The sequence below is a fragment of the Carcharodon carcharias genome, chromosome 30 (genome assembly GCF_017639515.1).
Source record: "Carcharodon carcharias isolate sCarCar2 chromosome 30, sCarCar2.pri, whole genome shotgun sequence".
Lineage (NCBI taxonomy): Eukaryota > Metazoa > Chordata > Chondrichthyes > Lamniformes > Lamnidae > Carcharodon > Carcharodon carcharias.
Genome location: NC_054496.1, coordinates 16,947,423 through 16,970,109, shown reverse-complemented (window position 1 = coordinate 16,970,109; position 22,687 = coordinate 16,947,423). Strand labels below are relative to the sequence as shown.

Sequence of the window (22,687 nt, the reverse complement as noted above, 5' to 3'; positions counted from 1 at the left end):
AACAATTGAGCCCAGCATCCGTACCTAAAGACTGGAGTTGAAGAAGTTCCTTGGTTTGGGGTAGGAATTGCAGACATATTAGACGGTTGCCACCAGTCCTCTGCATATCTCTAAAATAATAGCACTGCTACATATGGCTGGTGCACTCGGATTAGATTTGAATCCTTTGCTTTAAGGGGGATTGAAGTCTGTGTGCGGTGTGGAATACTTCTCAGTGCTATCTATTTTGCTGCAGGTTTACCTTGTGTGTAAAATACTGGCACAGAATAGAAGATTGGTGAATAGACCTTAAAATAGTCTGCTGGAATGCAAGATAAATGAAGCTCAGCTATCTCTTACCTTTTGTAGGTAAATCCTTACAATAGTGCAAGCTTGGACCCTTGAACGGAATTATAATACCACATTGCATTTGTGATTGGGTGTGTGTCTTCAGCACCGACAAGTCTGTCCATTTTGTAGATGTAAATATTAAATAAGAATTCCCTACTGGCAATCATGAAATACCCTAACTGTGAGTCCTGATCATGGTGATACAATTTAACTCAAGACAATGGCTATGTTTGAATGATGGGGAGGTTTGCGTTAACCCAGTGCTTTAGCTTTCTAAATCCCTTGAAGGGAGACCTCCTAAGCAGCCAAGAGAACTTGACTGGGCTGAATCGCTAATGTTGAGGAACTGAGGATGGCTGCCATCCAGAGCCTGCAATAATGTTTGGAAACTAGCCACTGGGCAACTTAGGAGTTGAATAGCAATGAATGTGAAAGACAGAACCTGCCCCCCAACCACCCCCTCACCCCCGCCTGGCCACGAGAGTCAAGTTTTATTCAAATACTGGGTTAAGTACAGAGATAAAAACAAAAAACTGCGGATGCTGGAAATCCAAAACAAAAACAGAATTACCTGGAAAAACTCAGCAGGTCTGGCAGCATCGGCGGAGAAGAAAAGAGTTGAAGTTTCGAGTCCTCATGACCCTTCAACAGAATAGTACTGTTGAAGGGTCATGAGGACTCGAAACGTCAACTCTTTTCTTCTCCGCCAATGCTGCCAGACCTGCTGAGTTTTTCCAGGTAATTCTGTTTTTGTTCTGGGTTAAGTACCCTCCGCTGATGAGTCACAGGTTGAATTAGAATAAAGTGTGTATGGAGTAATTCTTGAGTCCTCTGGGCAAATGTTTTGTTAACCCTTTCTCCGTTCCATCCAAGGAACCATGCTCACCAGTGATTTTTTTGGTCCATGAATAATCAAAAATGTTGATTTTTCTAAAGAGATGTTAGGCACTGCTCCACTACTAACCTGCATCCACTGTCCCAGATAATTAATCTAAAGCTATGAAAGTATTGAGAAACGAAGTTACGTTTGGCTGGCTTTGGTGTTTAATGTCTGTTCTAGAAAGAGCTGACCTATATTCAGACAACTACCGATGTTATCCTTCCTCTTCCTCCTCCTGAGTCTGTTTTATTCCACCCCACTCCTGTTTGTAACAAATAATACATTTATTTTCCGGTACCACTCCAAATGTAGAAAATCAACAGAATCGTGGGAAGAAGCCCTAAATGTTCACAACCATGTTGGTAGAAAAATGTCAATGGCACTAAGTGAATTGCTCATTCAGGGAGCTGGTGCAGACACGATGGGCCAAGTTGCCACCTTCGCTGTAACAATTCTGTGGATGAGCTTGTTCAAACCTGTCACTGCAGCAAAGGATACAATAAATCAGATAGTGCTGGTGTGTTTTTATCCCTTTCTGCAAAACAGTTTATGGAGCTTGATGGGAATTGAGAAATTTAGCAAGAAAATCCTGCTCTGTCCCCTTATTTCTAATCTCAGCGATAACAAATAACATGTTATAGAAATGACCACACATTGCCTGGTGCTAATGAAAATTATGGTTATTCTCTGGCAGCTTCTGGTGAAGAGCAACAACCTAGCAGATCGCATCCTCATCATCCCTGGGAAGGTGGAGGAGGTTAACATCCCAGAACAGGTCGATATCATTATCTCTGAACCCATGGGCTACATGCTCTTCAACGAACGAATGCTGGAGAGTTACTTACATGCCAAGAAATGGTTGAAACCAAACGGTGAGATTAATTCTGGGTGTAGAGAATGGGTGAAGTAGGTTGATAAATTGAGTGGTAGACCTGCATTTGGGTTTTTTTTTTATAAGTCAGAGGCTTAATTTTGACCCTGTCTGTTTCAAAGACTGTGTTCAGTATAGCAGGGCTATTCCTGCTGAAGTTACGCACTAGATAGAGTAATGAATTAAAAATAATTTGTTCATGTTCCTTCTCCCATTATGGTTTGTGATTTGGTTGGTCAAATCAAAATTTGCAGTGTGGATATTTGACTAAACTTTGTTTCTTCTTGCATTATAAGGGTGCTCATCAAAGCAAGGGTTAAGGTGGGATAGGAGATTAGTACTGCACATGGTATGATGTAGACAGTCACATGATAGACTGTGTGTGTGGAGTAGAGTTAAGAAGGAGCCAGCATGGAAACAGCAACCATGCATGACAGTACCTTGAATATGTATATAGTTATGGGTTACTAGTAGACAGTTTATGTTTAACCACACAAGCCTCCAGACCTCTTAGTGAGACACCAAACAATTTTACAACATGGTGGCAGTGAAGGATGGACCCCAGAATCCCAGAGAAGCTGGAGAAGGAACTCAAGATTCTCAAAGCACGTAAAACTAAAGAAACAGAAACCTGACCTGAGAGAAATGCATCTAAGTTGAAGACACAGTTGGAGATTGCCTTAAAAAAGAATCTCCGCTGAAGATGTGGAGATGTGAAAGACTACACCAGGGCACGTGGAGGTCCGTTGCCACACCTAATTGAATGCAGAGTCAAGGAACAGAGCTAGTTTTAAAAAAGAAAAAGGTTCAGCAAAATTCAAAAAAGGGGAATTAAGCTGAAAAGCAGAAGAGTGCACCGTGAAGATGAAAAACCAGACCTGACTAAACACAGAAGCAGAGCCAAGAGACCTAGCAAAATTGCAGGCTGAGAAAATTTCAGAAAAGAAAAGTCCAATGTGGAATTGAGAAGAAGAATCTGAACCGTTGAGTCAAGAGGTCTAGTTAACTCCCAAAAAGGGTGAGCAAAATCCAATTTTTTTTTTTAAAGAAAACTGAAATTAGCTTTTTAAAGTAAGCAGCAATCAGGATCAGAATATCCAGAGTACAGCTTTAAGAAAGCTACAGCAAGGGGCCCATAGCCAGCGCCATAACATGTGGTGGCCAAGCTGGAGTGAAGGGAAGGGAAATGTTTTTTCAAGAACTGCAGGCAGAGTTTTTTTGAAAAATCGCCGTCCAGTTGATTCCCAGGCCTGGGACAGCGACTTCCTTGATGTTTTCTGGAGAATCGATTAGTTTGAAAGAAACAGCCTGTCGGTGCAATGGGAGTCTGCCAAAACTGACCAGTGCTGGAAGAACACAGAAGGAAAAAAAGCAGCTGTGGAGCCATTTTGAAGAGGAAGACCAAAATTTAAATGTACTTGCCTGTTATATTAAAAAAAAATAGCCACGGATAGTAAATTAAAAGTACCAGACCTGTTTAGGCTAAGGCAAGGGCTAAACCAGACCCAAAATTGGGAGTCTTGGAGGAGAATGTTTTTAGATTGTAGAAGTGCATGAGGATTAAATAAGAAATCAGAAGTAATACAAGCTGTACATTTTTATTCTTGGTGTATTTGCAGATGGAGTGATCCTAAGACAAAGTATAGATTAATCCTCCATCACGTTTGGTGAGATATTAAAAGCCTTGACAAATATTTTAAACTCCAAATTGTGGAGAGCTCAAAGCTTTTTTTAAAAAAAAACTAGAACACCCTGTATAAAGTGCTGAGGGAGACAGGAAACTCAGGCCAAGGGAGACTATGGCTGGAATTTTCCAGCCCCATTGGTGTCAGGCAGCACGGGCGGGGGAGGGGACAATATTGCAATCGTCTGCTCCACTCATCAACGGCGGGCTGCGTTTCCCACTGCTGCATGTCGGGAACCTTAATTTCAATACTTTAGCATCTCATTATTAGCCTTGCTCGCCAGAATCATCCCCCCCCCCGCCCCCATGCTGGATCATCCGGGCACGTTGGTGTGATTGTATGCCAACGTCTTTCACAACTGTACATAAGCAACATTCACCTGGAGAGCTGCACTTTGCTCAGGAATTCACGGTTTGTTCGCCTATCTTGCTTCTGGCAGCACCACATCAATTTTAGGGAACTCGTGGACAAGTCCCTACCTACCAGACCAGCTGTAAGGCAGAGGTGGCTTTTCAATGACTGCAGGGCTAGGGCTTGCTTGAGGAAGGGGAGAAGAGGCCTCGGGCAAGGGAAAAGGCTGGAGGGTGAGGGCTGCACTGGGGAAGGGTGTGTGAGGGGGCACAAGTGGCCTCAAGATTGTGAGGGCTGAGGAGGCTTCTATCAGCCATGATTGAATGGCAGAGCAGACTCGATGGGCCGATTGGCCTAATTTCTGCTCCTGTGTCTTATGGTCTTAGAGATGAGGCCAGTTGGAGATATAAGGGTGTGTGAGAGTGAGTGAGCAGTGATGTCCCTGGCAGTGAGTGAGATGCCAGTGAATATGAGATTGTCTTGTGAGTGTGAGAGTTTAGAGTGATAAGATGGTTGCCTTACCCTGGCAGCACCCAAAAGGCATCCCAGGGATGTGTCACTGAATCGGGGGCTGCACTCTTTTTGGCTTCTGGAGCCATGTCTTCACCGGAGCAGTCCTGGGTTGCAAGCGCTGAAAAGTGTGCTTGCGGCTGCAATTAAATATAGTGCCTTGAGGGAAGAAGCGGCAAGGTAACAGCATGGCGGACAAATCAGAGGGCCCCTACCAGCAAACAGCATGTTTCCTGTGGCTGCATGATGAATGAGGTGGAACTGGGGTGATGCAGCGCAAAAACCTGCCATTGCAATGGGCGGATAAAACAACTTCCTTTCCCTGCCTGCTACCGCACTTTGTGCAGATCTGAGATGATTCTGTCCTAAACCTGAGCAAACTGCAAGATGGTCACAGACCATGTCAGCGCAATGAAGTGCGTGAACGAAAGAGTTTGGTGCAGAAGAAAGAAGAGGCTGAGAAGTAGCTGAAAGGCTTCAGAGAGCTTTTTGAAAATGCTGACACATTACCCAAATTGCAACAGCAGGTGACTGTGTGGACCAAGCAGCTGACTAGGAATGGGGAAAAAAAGCTTTCTGAGATAACATGAAAGAAACAAAACCTGCAAAAACAAAATGAATAATTTCACAGGAAAATGTTTGTATCAAAGTGGAGGTGAAGGTACTGAACCAGAAGTACAGCCAGACACAACAGGCAGAAAAGGTACTCTAAAGAAGTCGCTACCCTGAAAGACTCCTTGAAGAATCAATACATAGCCTTGGAAAAACATGAGCTAAAAGAGATGTCGAATACTACTTCAGCAAAAGGAGGGTTGGAGCTATCAGCAGTGACAAAGCAGTGCACTGAAGCACAGCATGAGTTGGCAAGAGACCAACAGGAAAATAAACAGTTGGAAGAAAGCTGATTGCCCTTCAAGATCAAATGCAAAAGGAGTACGTAACACTTCAGTATGAAGGAATGAAGACTGTCTTGTACAGAAGAAACTCGAGACTGTTGGATTAAAGAAAACTCAAGCTGGAGCAATTGAGCTTTGCAAAGAAAAGGAAAGCCTGTTGAAGGACCTTCACATGCTACAAGGATTGCTTAGGTCAAAGTTTGTTCCTCTGGAAAATTACTAAGCAAAGCAAAATGAATTTAATGTCACTTTGAATGAACTGAAGAACCAGTTGGCAAGAGAAGACTCAGCAATGTTCAACATTCCAGGAGGAAGCCAAGAGATACTGGGAGACTGAGAGCTGAAGAACCAGCTGAATGGAAAAGAGGAAATATTGAAAGGAAAAGCTGCAGAACTTCCCAAGCTGTGAGTGGATAACAAAGCCATGCGTAGCACAATTTCAGAACTGAAACAAGTTAAGGCTTAGCCAAAGGCAGTCCTGGCCAACAATGATACCAAAATTAAGGGCAAGGGCAAAGCTCAGCTAAAGACAGAAATAAGATTGGAAAATGTAAATCTGATGCTGAAGCTCAAGGGATTAGAAGATAAAAGCACTGGATGCCTCAAATATACTGAGAATCATTGAGTTGTTGAAAAATGACATGGCTGAAATGAAAATCAAGAACTGAGAATGTCGAGAAAAAGTTGAACAGTTGCAAGAGAAAGTGGAAGTTCTCACAAAGGAACATGAAGAGTCACGAACATTTAGCAGAAGTAAAATTTAAAAATGCAAGCGCACACAAACTAGGCTCGACTAAGGAAAAACTGGCAATGCAAACAGCCAACTTTCACAGAGGAAAGATAAGTTTGCTAGTAAAAAACGAGAACTGAGGAGAACACTGGAGTGTCACTCACAGAAGGTAGAACACTTAAAGAAGTACAGGAAAGATGAGATGCACAGTATGGAAGATCAAATCCAGACTTTAAAAGCAGAAAACGGAAATTCTAGGAAAGGGATTGAGGATCCAAGGAGTGAATTGGGAAAGTCCTTAAGGAGCAATCAGTGACCATGGAAGAAAGACCCCGAAAGGAATTGAATGCATAGGTGATTTTAAGCTTGTGTAAGGGTTTCACAGATAACTGTGAAACAAAGACACTGAACTCACCAAAGTAGTTGTTGAGCTGAATGAAAAGATTCATAACCTTGAAAAAGGATTGGTTAAGAGAGTAAACAAATATTTGGCTGAAGTTGTGAAACAAGTGGAATTTTATGGAAATGTCAACTTCCAAGAAGAACATAACGGACCCCACAGAAAAACAAAATCATGAGCCCACTGTAGGAATGAACAGGGTGAACAGGACAAACCCATGGAGTCTGAACAAAACAGACGGGTAGTCGATTAAGTGAAACAACTAGAAGAAGCACCAGAAGAGAATCAAATGGAGACAGCCAAGTGCGGGAAACGGAGTACTGCAACTTCATTGCCAAATCGAAAAAGTCAACCCAAAGCAACTGATATTACCATTCCTCCAAATGTGACAGAATGAGATCTGGAAAAGTTGTCAAGCCGCTAGACTGTCTGAATGTATAAAGTCAGAGACTTGGAGATGGTGGGGTGGTGTAGGGAGAAGGGGTAACAAGTAAAGTAAAAATTGTATTGTAAATGTAATTGATAAGGACTTGGGGGAAGTGTAGTATAAGGGTGTTTGGAAGAACAGGGGCTAATGTGGATCTGGAGAACAGTACCATCCATGGTATGATGTAGAGTGTCACATGGTATGATGTGTATAGTAGTCTGGAAGGAGCCAGTACCCATGCATGGCAGTACCTTGGATACATAAACTGTTTGTTGGTAACCCATAACTACATATGTTCAAGCATCCGAGCCTCCAGACCTCTTAGTGAGACACCAAACAGCCTTATAACACTTCTCCTCCACAATCCTGAAGAGATGGCATAAAGTTTCCTCCAGTTAAGAGATCAGGATGGTGACTTGCTCCCAGTGCTGTATTGATACTTGTTTTGCTGTCTAAGGACATTTGATCATAAAAACATTGCAATATGCCCACGTTCTTTTTCTCTCTCCTCCTCCTTTCCCCCCACCACATCTTCCCCAGCTCCCCCCCCCCATACACAAAATAAATTCCCTGGCTCATCCACCCTGTCTCTTTTAATGTCTGCCTGAGTGGACAACCCATTGGATTCCTGATCCAGCTGTTCTTTCTGTAGCTGGGATCATTTGAGAAGTGTTTCACATTCTAACAGTTGCAGTGTTAAACATTAAAATAAGAGCTCTCTACGCTCCATAGGTCCAACTTCATAAATAAATTTTAAAGGTCTGACAATATTTGATCACAGGACTTCTTCACATTTATATAAACATGTTCACAGGGTTTTCAGTCGCTGAATATGCTAATAAATTAAAAAACAAGGACTATTCTGCAGTCAGATTATTTCTTTAAACCTAGGTTCATAAATTTGGTCTTGGGTGGATAGCTACAAATAGTTTTTACTGTTTCACATTTTAATTTTTCACATGAATGCCTGGAGTGCTTTCTCCCTAGCTGTACCTCTGGGTGGACTGCTGTTGCTGCCATGTGTTTGCAACTCTGCTTTAAATTGACAGTGACACTCACCTGTTCTCCTTTTTGTGTGGTGAATTGTTCTTGGTCAAACTGCACCCTTATCTCCACTGCTGTGTGGCTTCTGTAAATGCGATTCAAAATTGCTTGGAAAGTTTACATCTAGTGGATGGGCCTCAAATTGTGGATTGACTTTGCCTTTTCTGAAATAGGAGATAATTCAAAATTTGAAAAACTTAGTGAGTGGAAGGTGACGATAGAGACGGTCAGGGCCAGTCATCATAATACTTTGGAAAAATAAGTTAAATCAATTATAAATTGTGTGATGGTCTGTAGTAATTTTTTTTTATTATTCATTCACGGGATGTGGGTGTCACTGGCTAGGCCAGCATTTATTGCCCATCACTAATTGCCCTTGAAGGTGGTGGTGAGCTGTCTTCTTGAACCACTGCAGTTCGTGTGGTGTAGGTACACCCGCAGTGCTGTTAGGAAGGGAGTTCCAGATTACTAACCCAGCGACAGTGAAAAATCAGTGATGTATTTCCAAGTCAGGATGGTCTGTGGCTTGGAGGGGAACTTGCAGATGGTGGTGTCCCCATGTGACTGCTGCCCTTGTCCTTCTAGATGGTAATGATCATGAGTTTAGAAGATCTAAGGAGCTTTGGTGAGTCCTTGCAGTGCATCTTGTAGATGGTACACACTGTGCATAGGTGATGGAGGGAATGAATGTTTGTGGATGGGATGCCATTCAAGTGGGCTGCTTTGTCTTGAATGGTGTTAAGCTTCTTGAGTTTTGTTAGAGCTGCACTCATCCAGGCAAGTGGAGAATATTCCATCACACTCCTGACTTGTGCCTTGTAGATAGTGGACAAGCTTTGGGTTTCAAGAGGTGAATCACTTGCTACAGAATTCCTAGCCTCTGACTTGCTCTTGTAGCCACACTATTTATATGGCTAGTCCAGTTCAGTTTCTGGTCAATGGTAACCCCACCACGATGTTGATAGTGGGGGATTCAGTGATGGTAACATGGCAAAACATTATAAGGGTTATAAAGCACTGATTTAACCTCAGTTGAGTGGTTGTGTCCAATTCTGGGAAACATGTTTTAGGAAGAATGTGAAGGCTTAGAGTTGGTGTAGAAAAGATTTACAAGAGGGATTTCAGTAACATGGATAGATTGGAGAATCTGGGGCTGTTCTCTTTAGAGAAGAGGTTAAGAGGAGATTTGATAGAGGTGTTCGAAATCACAAGGGGACTAGACAGTGTGGATAGGGAGAAATTGTTCCCATTGGAAGAATTGGGAACCAGAGGGTGCCAATGGGAGGTGATTGGAAAAGAACCAATGCTGAGATAAGAAAAAAAATATGGAACGTGGCTAGGATCTGAAATGCACTGCTTGAGTGTATAGTGGAGGTGGATTCGATAGTGGCTTTCAAAAGGGAATTGGATAATTATCGGAAGAGAAATTTATAAGGCTACTGGGATAGGTTAAGGGAGTGGGACTGGGTGAATTGCTTTTGAAGAGAGCAGGCATGGACATAACAAGCAAATGGCCTCGATGATGGCGCTCCTGTTGGTAGGTGAATTGTTTTGTGTGGAATCAGCTGAGAAAGAAGTTTCAATTATCCAAGTGTGACTATTAATAATTGATTGGCTAAAATCTGTGCCTATGATAGTTCCTTGTTTCTGATCCTCAAATAGTATTTGTGGATAGTGTATAGTGTCGGTCAAGGCTGGTTTTCACTGATGTATTTCTTATAAATACTAATTGGTGCTTAAAGGAATACACCAGGAGAGACTTTTATAAAAATAATACTGTTCTTCCTGCACTCTAAGGGAAGCAGTGGCTCCAGTGGTAACGTCACTGGACAAGTAATCCAGAAGCCCAGACTAAATCCCTGGAGGCAGCTGATCGAATTCAATTAATTAATTGATAAATTGGTGAATAAAAATGTGAAGTTGAAAGCTATTGCCATGAAAATACCCATCATTTGTGGGAGAGCTGTCCCACAGACTAGTCATAGAGGTCTACAGCACAGAAAAAGGCCATTCGGCCCATCGAGTCTGCACCGGTCAAACAAATACCTAACTATTCTAATCCCATTTTCCAGCACCAGGCCCATAGCCTTGTATGCCATGGCATCGCAAGTGTGCATCGAAATACTTCTTAAATGTTCTGAGGGTTTCTGCCTCTACCATCCTTTCAGGCAGTGAGTTCCTGATTCCCACCAACCTCTGGGTGAAAAAATTCTTCCTCACATCTCCTCTAAACCTCCTGCCCCTTACCTTAAATCCAAACCCCCTGGTTATTGATCCCTCCACCAAGGGGAAAAGTTCCTACCTGTCTACCCTATCTATGCCCATCATAATTTTATACACCTCAATCATTTTCCCTCTCAACCTCCTCTGCTCTAGGGAAAATAACCCCTGTCTATCCAATCTCTCCTCATAACTAAAACTCTCCAGCCCAGGCAACATCCTGGTAAATCAGTAGCTGACTGGCCATGTGTTGGGAGTATGACTAATGTCCCAGGCGCCACTATCCCTGGGTATGTCATGTCCCATCAGATGTGGCAGGATAGTGGTATACAGTCAGGAGGGAGTTTCCCTGGGAGTCCTCAACTTTGACTCCAGATTTCTTGAAGTCTCATGGCATCAGATCAAACATGTTGTATGGCTACTCGATTATTTGGAAAATTGCCTGGGTATGTCCTAACCACAAAAAGCAAGACAAATCCAGCCTTAGCACAACATCAGCCTCCTCTCAATCATCAGCAAAGTGATGGAAAGTGTCGTCATGATATCAAGGCAGCGTATGATCTAATTTGACATTAATGAGCCCTGGCAAAATTGAAATCAATGAGAATTGGTTTGATGTTGGGGGCTGGGGGAGAACTGGTTGCAGTCATACCTAGCACAAGGAGGATGGTTCTGGTTGTTGGATGCCAATCATCTCGGTCCTGGGACATCACTGAAGGAGTTCCTCAGAGTAGTGTCCTAGGCCCAACCATCTTCAGCTGTTTCATCAATGACCTTTCCTCCAAAATAAGGTCAGAAGTGAGGATGTTCACTGATGATTGCATAATATTCACTATTCACAACTCTTCATACTGAAGCAGTCTGTGTCCATATGCAGCAAGATCTGGACAGTGTTCAAGCTTTTGCTAATATTTATGCCACACAAGTGCTAGGCATCTCCTGTGATCATCTCCAATTTGACAGAATCTAACCATCTCCCCTTGACATTCAGTGGCATTGCCATCACTGAATCACCCACGATCAACATCCTGGGAGCTACCACTAACCAGAAACTGAACTGGTCTAACCATATGAATACTACAGCTCAGACTGGGAGTTCTGAGGCCAGTAACTCTCCTACTGATTCTCCAAAGCCTGTCCACCATCTACAAATGGTGGAATACTCTCCACTTGTCTGAATGTGTGCAGCTCCAGCAGCATTCAAGAGAGTCAATATCATCCAGGACAAAGCAGTCCACTTGCTCAACACCCCTCCACTACCAACACATAGTGGAGGCTGTACATATCAGCTTAAAGATGCACCAAGGTTTCTTCAACTGTACCTTCCAAACCTGCGACCTCTCCCACCAAGAAGAACAAGAGCAGCATATGCATGATAACACCACCACCTGCAAATTCCCATCCAAGTCGTATACCATCCTGACTTGGAACTATATCATCCTTCCTTCACTGTCACTGGATCACAATCTTGGAACATCCTAATAGCACTGTGGAATACCCACTCTGGATGGATTGTGGCAGCTTGAGAGCAGCTCACCCCCACCTCCAGGACAATTAGGGATGGGCAACAAATGCTGAACTTATCAGCAACAGCCACATCCTACAAAAGGATAAAAAAAGTCATTCTTGAAAATTACATAGGACTCCATAGGGGCATGAAAAGATATTAAAGGCCTGTCTGTCTGGAAGGATATAAAAAAAGCAATGAGCCAGTGAATGAAGAGAGAGTCATATTCAGTACTGCAATAATGTCCTCTAGCCTCATAAATGACCATAGGAACCCTGTTTAATATAGAAGGTAGCTGTTGGTGCATCTGACTGCTTTTACAAACGCAGTCAATTTTTGGTCCTGAACGAACCTGCAGTCAAGTTTAACTAAAATGCAACTTGACTTTTTCTTCAGTCCGTAAATCTAAAGCCTTTCCCCTAACGTAGGTGCTGGCTTATGACTTGTTACTCTGATTTTATGATGTTTAGCTCTTGTTCAGCTGTGTGCTTTTATCCATGGGGTTTATGTTCTGTGTGTGAGTGTGTGGAGCATTTCTTATTAAGCATTAAGGGTTACATATGTTTGTGCCAGAGTGACTGATTTAAATAGTCAAATGATGAGAGTTAACGCAATCAATAATAGAGATGGGTAACTATTAGCTGACTTAGTTGAAGCAAGGAAAAGATGACATGAACTTGTTGACAAAGAGAAAAAGTGAGTTGGCCTTCAAATAGGGAAGGAAGAGGAGGTGAAAGTTGATTGTGAGAGCCCTGATGTCCTTAAGTGTGAAGTGCGAGTTCCAATAAGTGAACTCCAGACTGGAAACACCACAAATGTTGACTAGATTTTAGGGAAGGAAGGAAGCAGCAAACCAACCTGCTAATTTGTGCAAACCCATGTGCTTTAAAGGGAAATGGTCAGATCATTCATGAAAAGTCACCATGCCTCTGGAGGGGGAAAGCTAAATGCTAGCAAATGAGACAAATTTCATACCATGGATTTGTTTCCCTACACTGCTTGCCGCCCACCTCCCACCCAACACCCATGCCTCTGAGAACATGCTGAGATTACCAAAAAATGGCTAAGAACAAAAACTGGAGTTATTTCTTGGCAAAGATCAGTTTTTGGTTTTGCAGAACATGCCAAATAGGAGAGGCAACAGGGATAATAGGTCCTATGCAGTGAGAAGTATAGAGCCTGATCAGGATATGTCCATTTGCCTTGTAGGTTTTAAAACCCCACAGATAATGTGAATTGGGTCAAATAAATGGAGATGCTAAAGAATATTGAGGTGGATTGATAAAATAGACACCTGATAATTTTGTATATAGGCCAAGCTGCAAGTGGTAAGGCAGCATATGAGGAATCAGGATAAGAGAGGTTGGAAGAGCAGTGAGACAAGGATGCTGCTCATCTGTGGTGGTCAACATGTGCAATGATAAGTGAAACCTGTAATGAGGTAGTGAAAGGAATCAGGTTCGCTGATGACCAAGCCTTGGTAGTGAGTACCACTACAGTTGGCTGGTAGCCTGAATACTGCAGTCATGGATCATGGTATGATGATTAAGTAGGCAAGACCAGTTATGAAGATTTCTTTGAATGTGGGTGATTGGGCATTTAAATAAATGAGAAACAGTTGGATTAGGTGAGACAATTTAAATGTCTAGGAGGTATAATAATTGAAGGTGGTAGGTGTGCCAGAGTGCTGAAAGCTAGGTTCACAACAGGAAAAGTTGCTTTTGATAGAAGGAAGAAGATATGAACTAAACAAACGCCTGACTAAATAGGAGTTTGATATGGAGCGAGGTGTATGATGGACTCAGAGGAGGATGAAGGGGAAAAAGGCAAAGAGGGAGGGAGGGAAGGATGGATCTAGGTCATCTGAAGAATTGAAGAGAAAAGCTCAACAAATAGTTTGGAGATGAGAGAATGAAGCCAAAACCTGCCTTAGCCAAACCACTAACGATGCAGAAAAATAGTGTCCAAGGAGAGAGAATTGGGACCCACTAATATGTGGTGGTGTTACTTCACTTGGTGGGCATTGGCATCATTTCAGACAACTATGTCACTATAATTCAGAATTATTTCAGTTTATAACAGCAAAAGTCTAGACAGATGGATTACCTGTTCTACTCCTGTGTCTAATGGATTTAATGAGTAAACAGCAAAACTATGCATTTCATTCTGCCTCCAATCATCTACCATAATTCAGGATCCAGAGCAGATTCTAATTTTACTGCAGGTTTGAGAGTGTTGGCGGTGTGGTAGATTTTTGTATTTCTTTGATTTGCTGGGTAACAAAACTTCCCTCATGAGTCATCAATACACTGTTGTTAGAGAGGAGCACCTAGTTTTAATGAAATCACATACTAGACATTCAGTGATATTTGTAAGACTTGCTCTGCTGATTTATCTATATTTCCCTTCCCAGTGTCATGTGTAGTTCACCCTGTTGTTGATGGTGTTCTTTTAGAAAAATCCTATGAAAGGAGCCAGGAATGCTGCTTTTAAAATTAGTACTGCCAAAGGTTGACAGAGGAAGAGACCAGTGCTCATGTGGCTCAAATGGAAGGAAATTGATTTTGCTTTTGGGACTGGGTGTGTGCCCATTCATGTAATTCACCATGCAAGAAATGGCAGCTAATGCTTTTGTAAGGTGACCTCCTGTGGTGGGGAGGAGATCCAGCATTATTGGTTAGTGGTTCCCATCCATTTTATCATCACTTTGAGAAATGAGAATATCTTGTGAACGTAAGCTCAAGCAACAATGTCTCATCTTCCGATCAGTCACTTTATAGCCTTCTGGACTTGACATTTGAGTTCAAAGATTTCAGACCATGAACTCAGTCCCTGTTTTGATTCTGTTTTTCTTTCCCCATGTGCCAGTCTGAATCTTGTTTTTCAGATTTTTGTTTCGGACAGAGATCATTATTCTGCCATTCACGCTCGCTCTGGACAAATGCTTTGTTTCTTTACTATAACTTTTACCACCCCCTTTGCCTATTGTTCCATGACATCTTTGTCATTGAATCTCTCCCGCCCTCTATCCTATCCCAGACCTTCCCTGCCCCCCGCACCCCCCAGTGGCATAAAACCCATCATATTTCTATCTCCCTTCAGTTCTGAAGAAGAGTGATATTCGATTTGAAACATTAACTCTGTTTTTCTTTCCACAAATGTTGTCAGACCTGCTGAGTGTTTCCGGCATTTTCTGTTGTTATATCTTATCTGGCTAAGGATTTAGGAGGGATTACAGCTGTAAGATAGTTAAAGCCTTTCATTAGAAGAGTTTGATATCAAATAACACTTGAATAGTATTCTGATATAACCCACTGTTTACAGGTCCAGTTCAAATAGAACAGTGCTGTTAAAATCTATTTTAATCATTTCCGGTCCTTCCTTGTAGAACAGAGTAGAGGCGCATATGTAACCTTTTAATGAAATTGGTGATTAACTTAAGGGCATAATCTTCTGTTCAGCGTGTGGGGGCGGGCCTCGCACGTCGGCGCATAAAATGACGCTCGGCAACGTTGGACGTGTGTTCCAATGTCACCACGTGTCATTCTGATCTTCCATTCGGTGGGCGCGCACCGGAGTCAGCTGTGTGCCCGCCAAACTGTCAAAGGCCTGTTGAGGCCATTAAGGAACTAATTAAAGCAATTGTCAGGGCTTCCCGTCCAACCTTAAGGTTGGCGGGCAAGCGAAGAGCCCAGGCGGCTTTCACATTTCTCATGAAACCTCATCCACGGGCGGGATGGGGTTTCATGAAGGGTTTATGAGTTGAATAAAATTTTAATGAAAATTCATAAACATGTCCCAGCTCATGAGGGGACATGTCTGAATAATTTTATTTTTACCATCTTTGACGCTGAACTTAATCTCCCTGAGGCATGGAGCTGCCTCGGAGATTTCTGCGCACTTTCGCGTGCATGCCCGAAATTGGCCCGCCCATGTAAAATGGCACACAGCTGATCGCAGGCAGTGATCAGCTCCATGCCCGCTCCCAACCAGCCTGCCCGACAGGGAGAAAATTCTCCCTTATGCTTTTTAAAAAAAATTATAATGGAAGGTAGCAAAGTGACTCAAACTTTCATTTTATGCAGCGTTTTGTGCTCTAAACTTGTTAAAGATTGCTGGAAAGTCGAGTTTATTTTTTGTAGTGATTTGATCATCTATGGTGTGATAAAATGGAAATCTGGCCTTCCTTACATTCAAGCCTTAGTTGAGATGTTTCCTAATGTGATTTTGTTACTCTTGTGTATTTGGCAGTATGTTGTTTATAAGTGATGTCTACACGCAGGTGTTATGTAAATGCATGTATGGAGCATTTGAACCTTTGAAGAGGAGCCATCAAGTGGGCTGAAGCAAAAAAAAAAAAAAATCCTAGACTTCAATTTTTTGATTTGCTGGACCCTTTCTGAACAATGCAGTTTGTTCAAACGTGGAGTGTGAGCCAGTCACCTGGAAGCATTTTCAGTCAGGGTTAGTGCTAGTGGGGGTTAGGGGGGTTGGGGGTGGTTGTTTTTTTTTTGAACATCTTTGCTGGCAAGTGAGTAGTGGAGTGAATCTAAGTCAGAGATTTTGCCGAGTGCTATTGATAACTCCTTTGCTGGCTGACAAGTCGTGTAATTGAAGCTGTGAGCTGGCTCTTTTTTTGTTCCCATTCTCCAGATGTACAGAACAGTAAAATGTGCCTTTAATGATTCCTTTAAATGCACAGTCTAGTCTTTAATCTGGCCAGACAACATGATTAAAGTGCAGGCTCCAAGATGAAGGGCAGTAATATATCAAAGCCATGTTGCTGTTTTGATCCCTGCAGACTCACCTCTCCAGAGATTAATTTCAAGGATGTACTGTTTTATTTGGAATTATTTATCGTAACAGCATTGCATTAGATTGCTGATTTTTGATTGCAGAATGGATTCCCCCACCTCCCTGTCTGCACAGTCCGAGAAATTGAATCTGTCACATTCTATACGGCCTGAGAACATAAATATGCTCCCTTATCTCAGAGAGTAGTTAGCAATCCAGTCTCGTCCTTGTCTCCTAATAAAGTATCTCCATGTGTATAATGAATTTAATATACCACAGTCTCCACATGCTGACAACTTCAGGCCCGGAATTTCCTGAGGGCCACAGGATCAGAGGAAACGGGGCCATACGTGGCCTTTTGGAGTGTCATGTGAAGTATTCGGTTAAGAATTCACCTGGTGAATTAGCTCTCTAAAGTCTTGTCCTTTGTGTGGCGCTCTTGCTACTTTGATTAGGGAGTCTGCTTTTAGAAGAAAAATGCAGTGATATGGTGTGTCCTCTTTCTTAATACTTCTTATTGACTTTGACAAAAGGAGGAGTGGAGATGATTCCTAGACAATATTAAACATTGCTCTCTGATCTAGTTTCGGCTCCAAGTACTGGATGTCAATATGAACTAACGGTACTTCTGTCTTTTGGGAAAGTCACTGGATAAGTTCATTTTCAACTGGCCCAGATTGCAGCAGTGCCTGTGGTGAACATGTAGTGTGTGTCATGTGAATATTTGTAAATTTTTATGCATCTAAATTTGGACCAGACCCTTGAATGAGACCTGGGTTTAAACCAGCATTCTCAGGCATGCTGTTCTGGCTCTTGCCTCTGTTCTATGAAATAATATTTAATCGTCTTTGTCCCTGCTAATTGGTTGCTTTTTAAAATGTATTGGTTTGAATTATTTTCAAGTTGATCATTTGTTTCACTTGGGGCATGAGTTTCTATTGTCAAGACTAGCCTAGAAACATTAAGGCCTACTTGGGTTTGTTTTCTCATGGACCTATATGGTTGCAATGATTAATGAACATTTGCTTTCATTCTAGGTAATCTGTTTCCAACCCTCGGTGATGTTCACCTCGCGCCCTTTACAGATGAGCAGCTTTACATGGAGCAGTTTACAAAAGCAAACTTCTGGTATGATTGTTGTTCTGCTGTAGTGGGGAGGGTTGGGTGCATTGGAGGGGGAGGGCAGTTATGAGACTGAACAGCCTGTTCCCCTCCATAGTAATCGTTAACTGAAAGCTGTGCACAAGGCACATGTTTTATATTGGCAGTAAAATGTGTTAAAATAAGTAGCTTCTAAAATATTTAGTGTTTTATACCCAGAGCTGTTTTTATGCATAGTGAAATATGTGTTCATCCTGCTGCAAGATTTAGGAGCTCCTTTTCTAGCACTAATACTTGTGCTTTTGACTCTTTCTGTTACTCATCTTCTGAGTGTTTCAGGATATAGTGTCCATACCTTTTAAATGTCCCACTATATTAGAATTCTGTTGAACCTCAATGACATCTAAGTGTATCATGTATTTTAAAAGCTTCCTTTTTAAGTTCTTTACACTACTCTGGAAGAGTGCCTGTACCATTTTTTTTCTAATTTTATCCACGCATGAGATGTGAGTGTCACTAATCTTGAAAAGGTGTTGGTAAGCCGTCTTCTTGAACCGTTGCAGTCCATGTGGTGTAGGTACTATTAGGGAGGGAGTTCAGGATTTTGACTCAGCAACAGTGAAGGAACGGCGATATATTTCCAAGTCAGGGTGGTGAGTGGCTTGGAGGGGAACTTGCAGATGGTGGTGTTCCCATGTGTCTGCTACCCTTGTCTTTCTAGATGGTAGAGTTCACAGGTTTGGAAGTGGCAGTCTAAGGAGGTTTGGTGAGGTGCAGCAGTGCATCTTGTAGAAGGTACACGTTGCTGTCGCTTATCGTTGGTGTTGGGGGGAGTGAATGTTTAAGCTGATAGTTGGGGTGCCATCAGGTGGGCTGCTTTGATCTGAATGTTGAGCATTATGGGAGCTGCACTCATCCACACAAGTGGAGAATATTTTATCACACTCCTGATTTGTGCTTTGTTGGTGGTAGAAAGGCTCTGGAAAGTCAGAATTCCAAGATCCTGACCTGCTCTTGCAGCCGTGGTATTTGTATGGCTTATTCAGTTAAATTCCTGGTCAGTGTTAACCCCTAGAATATTGATGTTGAGAGGTTCAGCAGTGACAGTGCCATTGAATGTCAAGAGAAAATGGTTAGATATGCTCTTGTTGGAGATGGTCATTGCCTGGCATTTGTATAGCACAAATATTATTTGCCACTTATCAGTCCAAGTCGGAATATTGCCCAGGTCTTGCTGCCTGCAGGATCTAACTACTTCAATATCTGTTGAAACTCATTAGCATGATGAAACCTGTTTAGATGTACACCAGCTAAAAATAGTTGAGTTGAGAAATTATTGAGTGACACAAGATTCACTCTGAAACCATGGACGTTTGCAAATTCCAAAACATAGCCTACAATGCGCCAAGCCCTTTTACAACTGAAAACATGGGATACACAGGTCAGCATGAGGTTACAGCAGGTTTTGTGAAAGAAAGTAATTTTGTGGCATGGTGAGTTTCTTTTCCTAGCATCCAGTTGCCAGAGAGAGATCATTCTATCTGGAATCAAATGCACACATGGTTCTATCCAAGTTATAGAAAGGTTTTTCTGCCACTATGGAAACTCTATTCTTGGAATTGTTACAGAACCTACAATGAAAGGACAGCTGATGGCACTCCCTAAGGATCTGTAATTTGTAGGTTTCACTCTACTACTATTTCGGTCTGGGGCCATTTACAACACAGCTGCTTGTTTTTTATTTTCCCCCCAACTCCCTCTTTCGGCCACCCACTGTCCCCAGCAACCTGAAATGAATGTTTGGATCTCTAGGGATACACTTGACTGCTTTTGCACTAAAGCTGGGATTCCTGCCACCTAGTAAAAGTATAGAAACTATCCTTTTAGGAAGCAGTGTAACAGCCCTTTTTTGACGGTAGTGTGATTTTCCTGTTCCAGTAGGAAAGTCGCTGGCCCCTATTCAGTTGGTATATGTTATTCAAGGGCAGTCCCACATCCTTTCGTTCCATTGCACAGTGAGTTGGAATATTTCTGAGAGCACCCCCAGAACAAAGCAAGATATAGTGAGAACCATGACTGGTACTTAGTTTTCTGAGTGTTTATGGGGGATTTTCTCTGCACAGTTCTCCCTGAATGTGGGAAAGTTCTTCGTCTTTTCTGACCCTGAGACCTAGATCTCTTGTGGGAAATCTTACATGCAATATGCATCACATGCATATTTTCATGGCTGGCTTAATCTCCGAGCATTTGTATAAATAATTCTGGCACTGTTAACTTTTGGGTTAGAGCTGTAACAAAAAATTGTTGCTTGGGAGCTTTGCTGATTCATACGCTTGCTATTTTTGTACTGTGTTACTAGCTCCAATTTGAATCTGAAATTTGATGAGATTTTATTTCATTATAACTTTAAATGTGAATCCAGTTCTGTTTTTGTTTCGACTCACCAGCATATCTTACGTTTGATGCCAGGTATCAGCCATCTTTCCATGGTGTGGATTTATCAGCCCTGCGGGGTGCAGCAGTGGACGAATACTTCAAACAGCCTATTGTGGTGAGTGTGTTGTAAGCATTACTAATTGTGCTCATTTAAAATATATTTAATCATGCCCCATAAATGGACTGCCCACTGTTGTCAGAAGAGGTCACCAGGATTGATTTTTAAGCCTCAAGTTGTTATCTGTGACTGGCAAAAAGCTGGGTTAGTCCAACTGGCTTTGGGCTTGTGGGGCTGGAAAGGGAATATCTACATGGTTGTTATTTAGTGACCAGAGCTCTAAAATAAGCATATGGATGTTGGGTGTAGACAGGATTGTACTTGACTACATTGCTGTTGTGGTAAAATATTGTGCCAACATTGTGCAGTCTAGGCCGAGCTATTATGAATGGCCATTTGACTCATCCCCAGCATGAGCAAAATTGGGTTGTGGAGGATATCTGTGTATATAGTTTTTTTAAATCTATGCTAGGGGAAGTTTCCAGTTTTGTGAAAGCCTGCAACTCAAATGTGAGGTAAGTTAAACACATTTTGGCCCAAGATTGCATGGTGGCAGTCCCAGTGTAATGGCTTGTGTCCCTTGTGTTAGTGCAGCCTTGCCTTCACGAGGGTTACTGACTACTTTACTGTTTGTTTTTAAGGACACATTTGATATCCGGATTCTAATGGCCAAGTCGGTGAAGTACACAGTGAACTTTCTAGAAGCCGAAGAGAATGATTTGCACCGGTAAGATGTCGAACTCAGAGTGCACAGTGCTGATGGAATACAAGTCCCAGAGAATCGTCTCACAACTCCTGTGTCTGGGGCTGGAGTCACAATGAACAGGGCTGATGGAGCACCAGTCACACAGAATCGCCACACAACTCCTGTATTTATTGGGGCTGGAATCAATTGGCTAAGATCAGGATTTGCTTGCAGGACTGCTAAATTTCCTGGTTATTTCAACAGCCAATCCATTAATGTTATTACAAGGGCGGAAGTACTGTAATTTCACGAAAATAACCCAGAAGGTATATCTTAAAACAAAATGATAGATGCAGTGAGGGTTATGTGGGCGACTTTTGTTTGCAGAAGGCCTGACCAGTTCGATTACCCTGCAGTCACTGGTAAGTTGATGTGAGAATGGAGATGGCTGAATCTTGTATCTGTGTGTGTAAACAGGCATTTGTGACAATGTACAAGTTATTAATTGTTTTTTTTTAAACCAGTGAGTTTGTATAGCAAACTTGGGTGAGTGACATTGAGCCAAGGGGTGCACACAGCATACTGTGGCCTTTTTTCTGTCCTCTTTGACAAAAAATGTGGAGGGGTGAGATTTTCGTGAAATTACAGTAGGTCTGCACTGATCTACTTCTGCCTAGATCCACACCGCATCCAAAGCTTGGTTAGTGTAGCACATGGTGATGCTGGTCACACTCCCCTCCAGTATCGGGCAGGTGCTCTGCAGTCCCAAGTCTCTCAACTCCATTTTTTTAAAGCGTTTTCACTGTGAAATGCTTCACCGGTTGTGGAGCTGATGGCTCTTTCACAGTGTCAAATGGAGAATGATGGGTATCTGGGAGTGACCACAGGCAGTGATCATTGAGGCTATACTTACATCAAAAACACTAAGCAAAGAGCCTGAACCCCAGATAAGCCATGCAGTTGGTCCAGGGTGTATTTTTTTGTTTTTAATTTATATGACATGTTAATGAGGTGGCTTTTAAGAAATGTTTTTGTCACTTTGTGACCACTGACAGCTGATCTGCTACATGCTGTTTAGCATGATGGTGATTGCAATAACAGATATGTTGTAATCATTTACAAGATGAAGGAATATTGTGATTGATTATGGCATTAATTCTTCCTCCTTGTGAAAGTCCAGCCAGTTGTGCACTATTGCACAAGTGAAAGAATGCTTGGACCTTGCTGTTGCTGAGGTACCTTGTCTTATACTACTGATCACTTAATGTGCCATTTTTACAATGTGCATGTAGATCTTGCAGACAGCTGCACTCTTCAGAATAGATGCTTCTGAAAACCATTTATACAGTCTGCAGCAATTTTTAAAAAATTAAATATCACATCTTAATTACCACATGTTTGCAAGGTGTTAATGTCTAATCATTGGAGTTTTAGGCAGTTGCAGTGCAACTACCTGCAGTCTCTCCTGCAGCAGTTCCATTGCCAAGAGCAGCTAGGCCTAAGTGAAGGGTGAAAGTGGGAGGAAAGGTTTAGTCAGTATTGGGTTAGACTATACTGGGTTTTTAAGCTAACCCTTGCACTATGTTATTCGCATCTTCAAGGCTAGAATGAAACTGATCTCTAGAGCTACCTTTGTAGAACAGACTTTGTTTGCTAACTTTTCTCCTGTTTTGTAACAGCATTGAGGTATTTTTTGTGTGTGTGTGAGATGCAGGAAGCAGGGTGTCCTTGTGCACGCTGCCTAAACTGTGAACGACAAGTT

General features: G+C 42.2%; 1 protein-coding gene across 2 annotated transcripts in view; it reads left to right on the top strand.

The window, feature by feature from the left end:
• The window catches only part of carm1 (coactivator-associated arginine methyltransferase 1), a 66,066-nt gene that overhangs the window by 24,862 nt on the left and 18,517 nt on the right, over window positions 1–22,687 (top strand). For both annotated transcript variants that reach the window (XM_041177049.1, XM_041177047.1), the window contains exons 6-9: window positions 1,905–2,082; window positions 17,683–17,773; window positions 20,216–20,297; window positions 20,882–20,967. In XM_041177049.1, coding sequence (XP_041032983.1) covers window positions 1,905–2,082; window positions 17,683–17,773; window positions 20,216–20,297; window positions 20,882–20,967 — 437 coding nt within the window. The remainder of the gene's footprint in view (window positions 1–1,904; window positions 2,083–17,682; window positions 17,774–20,215; window positions 20,298–20,881; window positions 20,968–22,687) is intronic.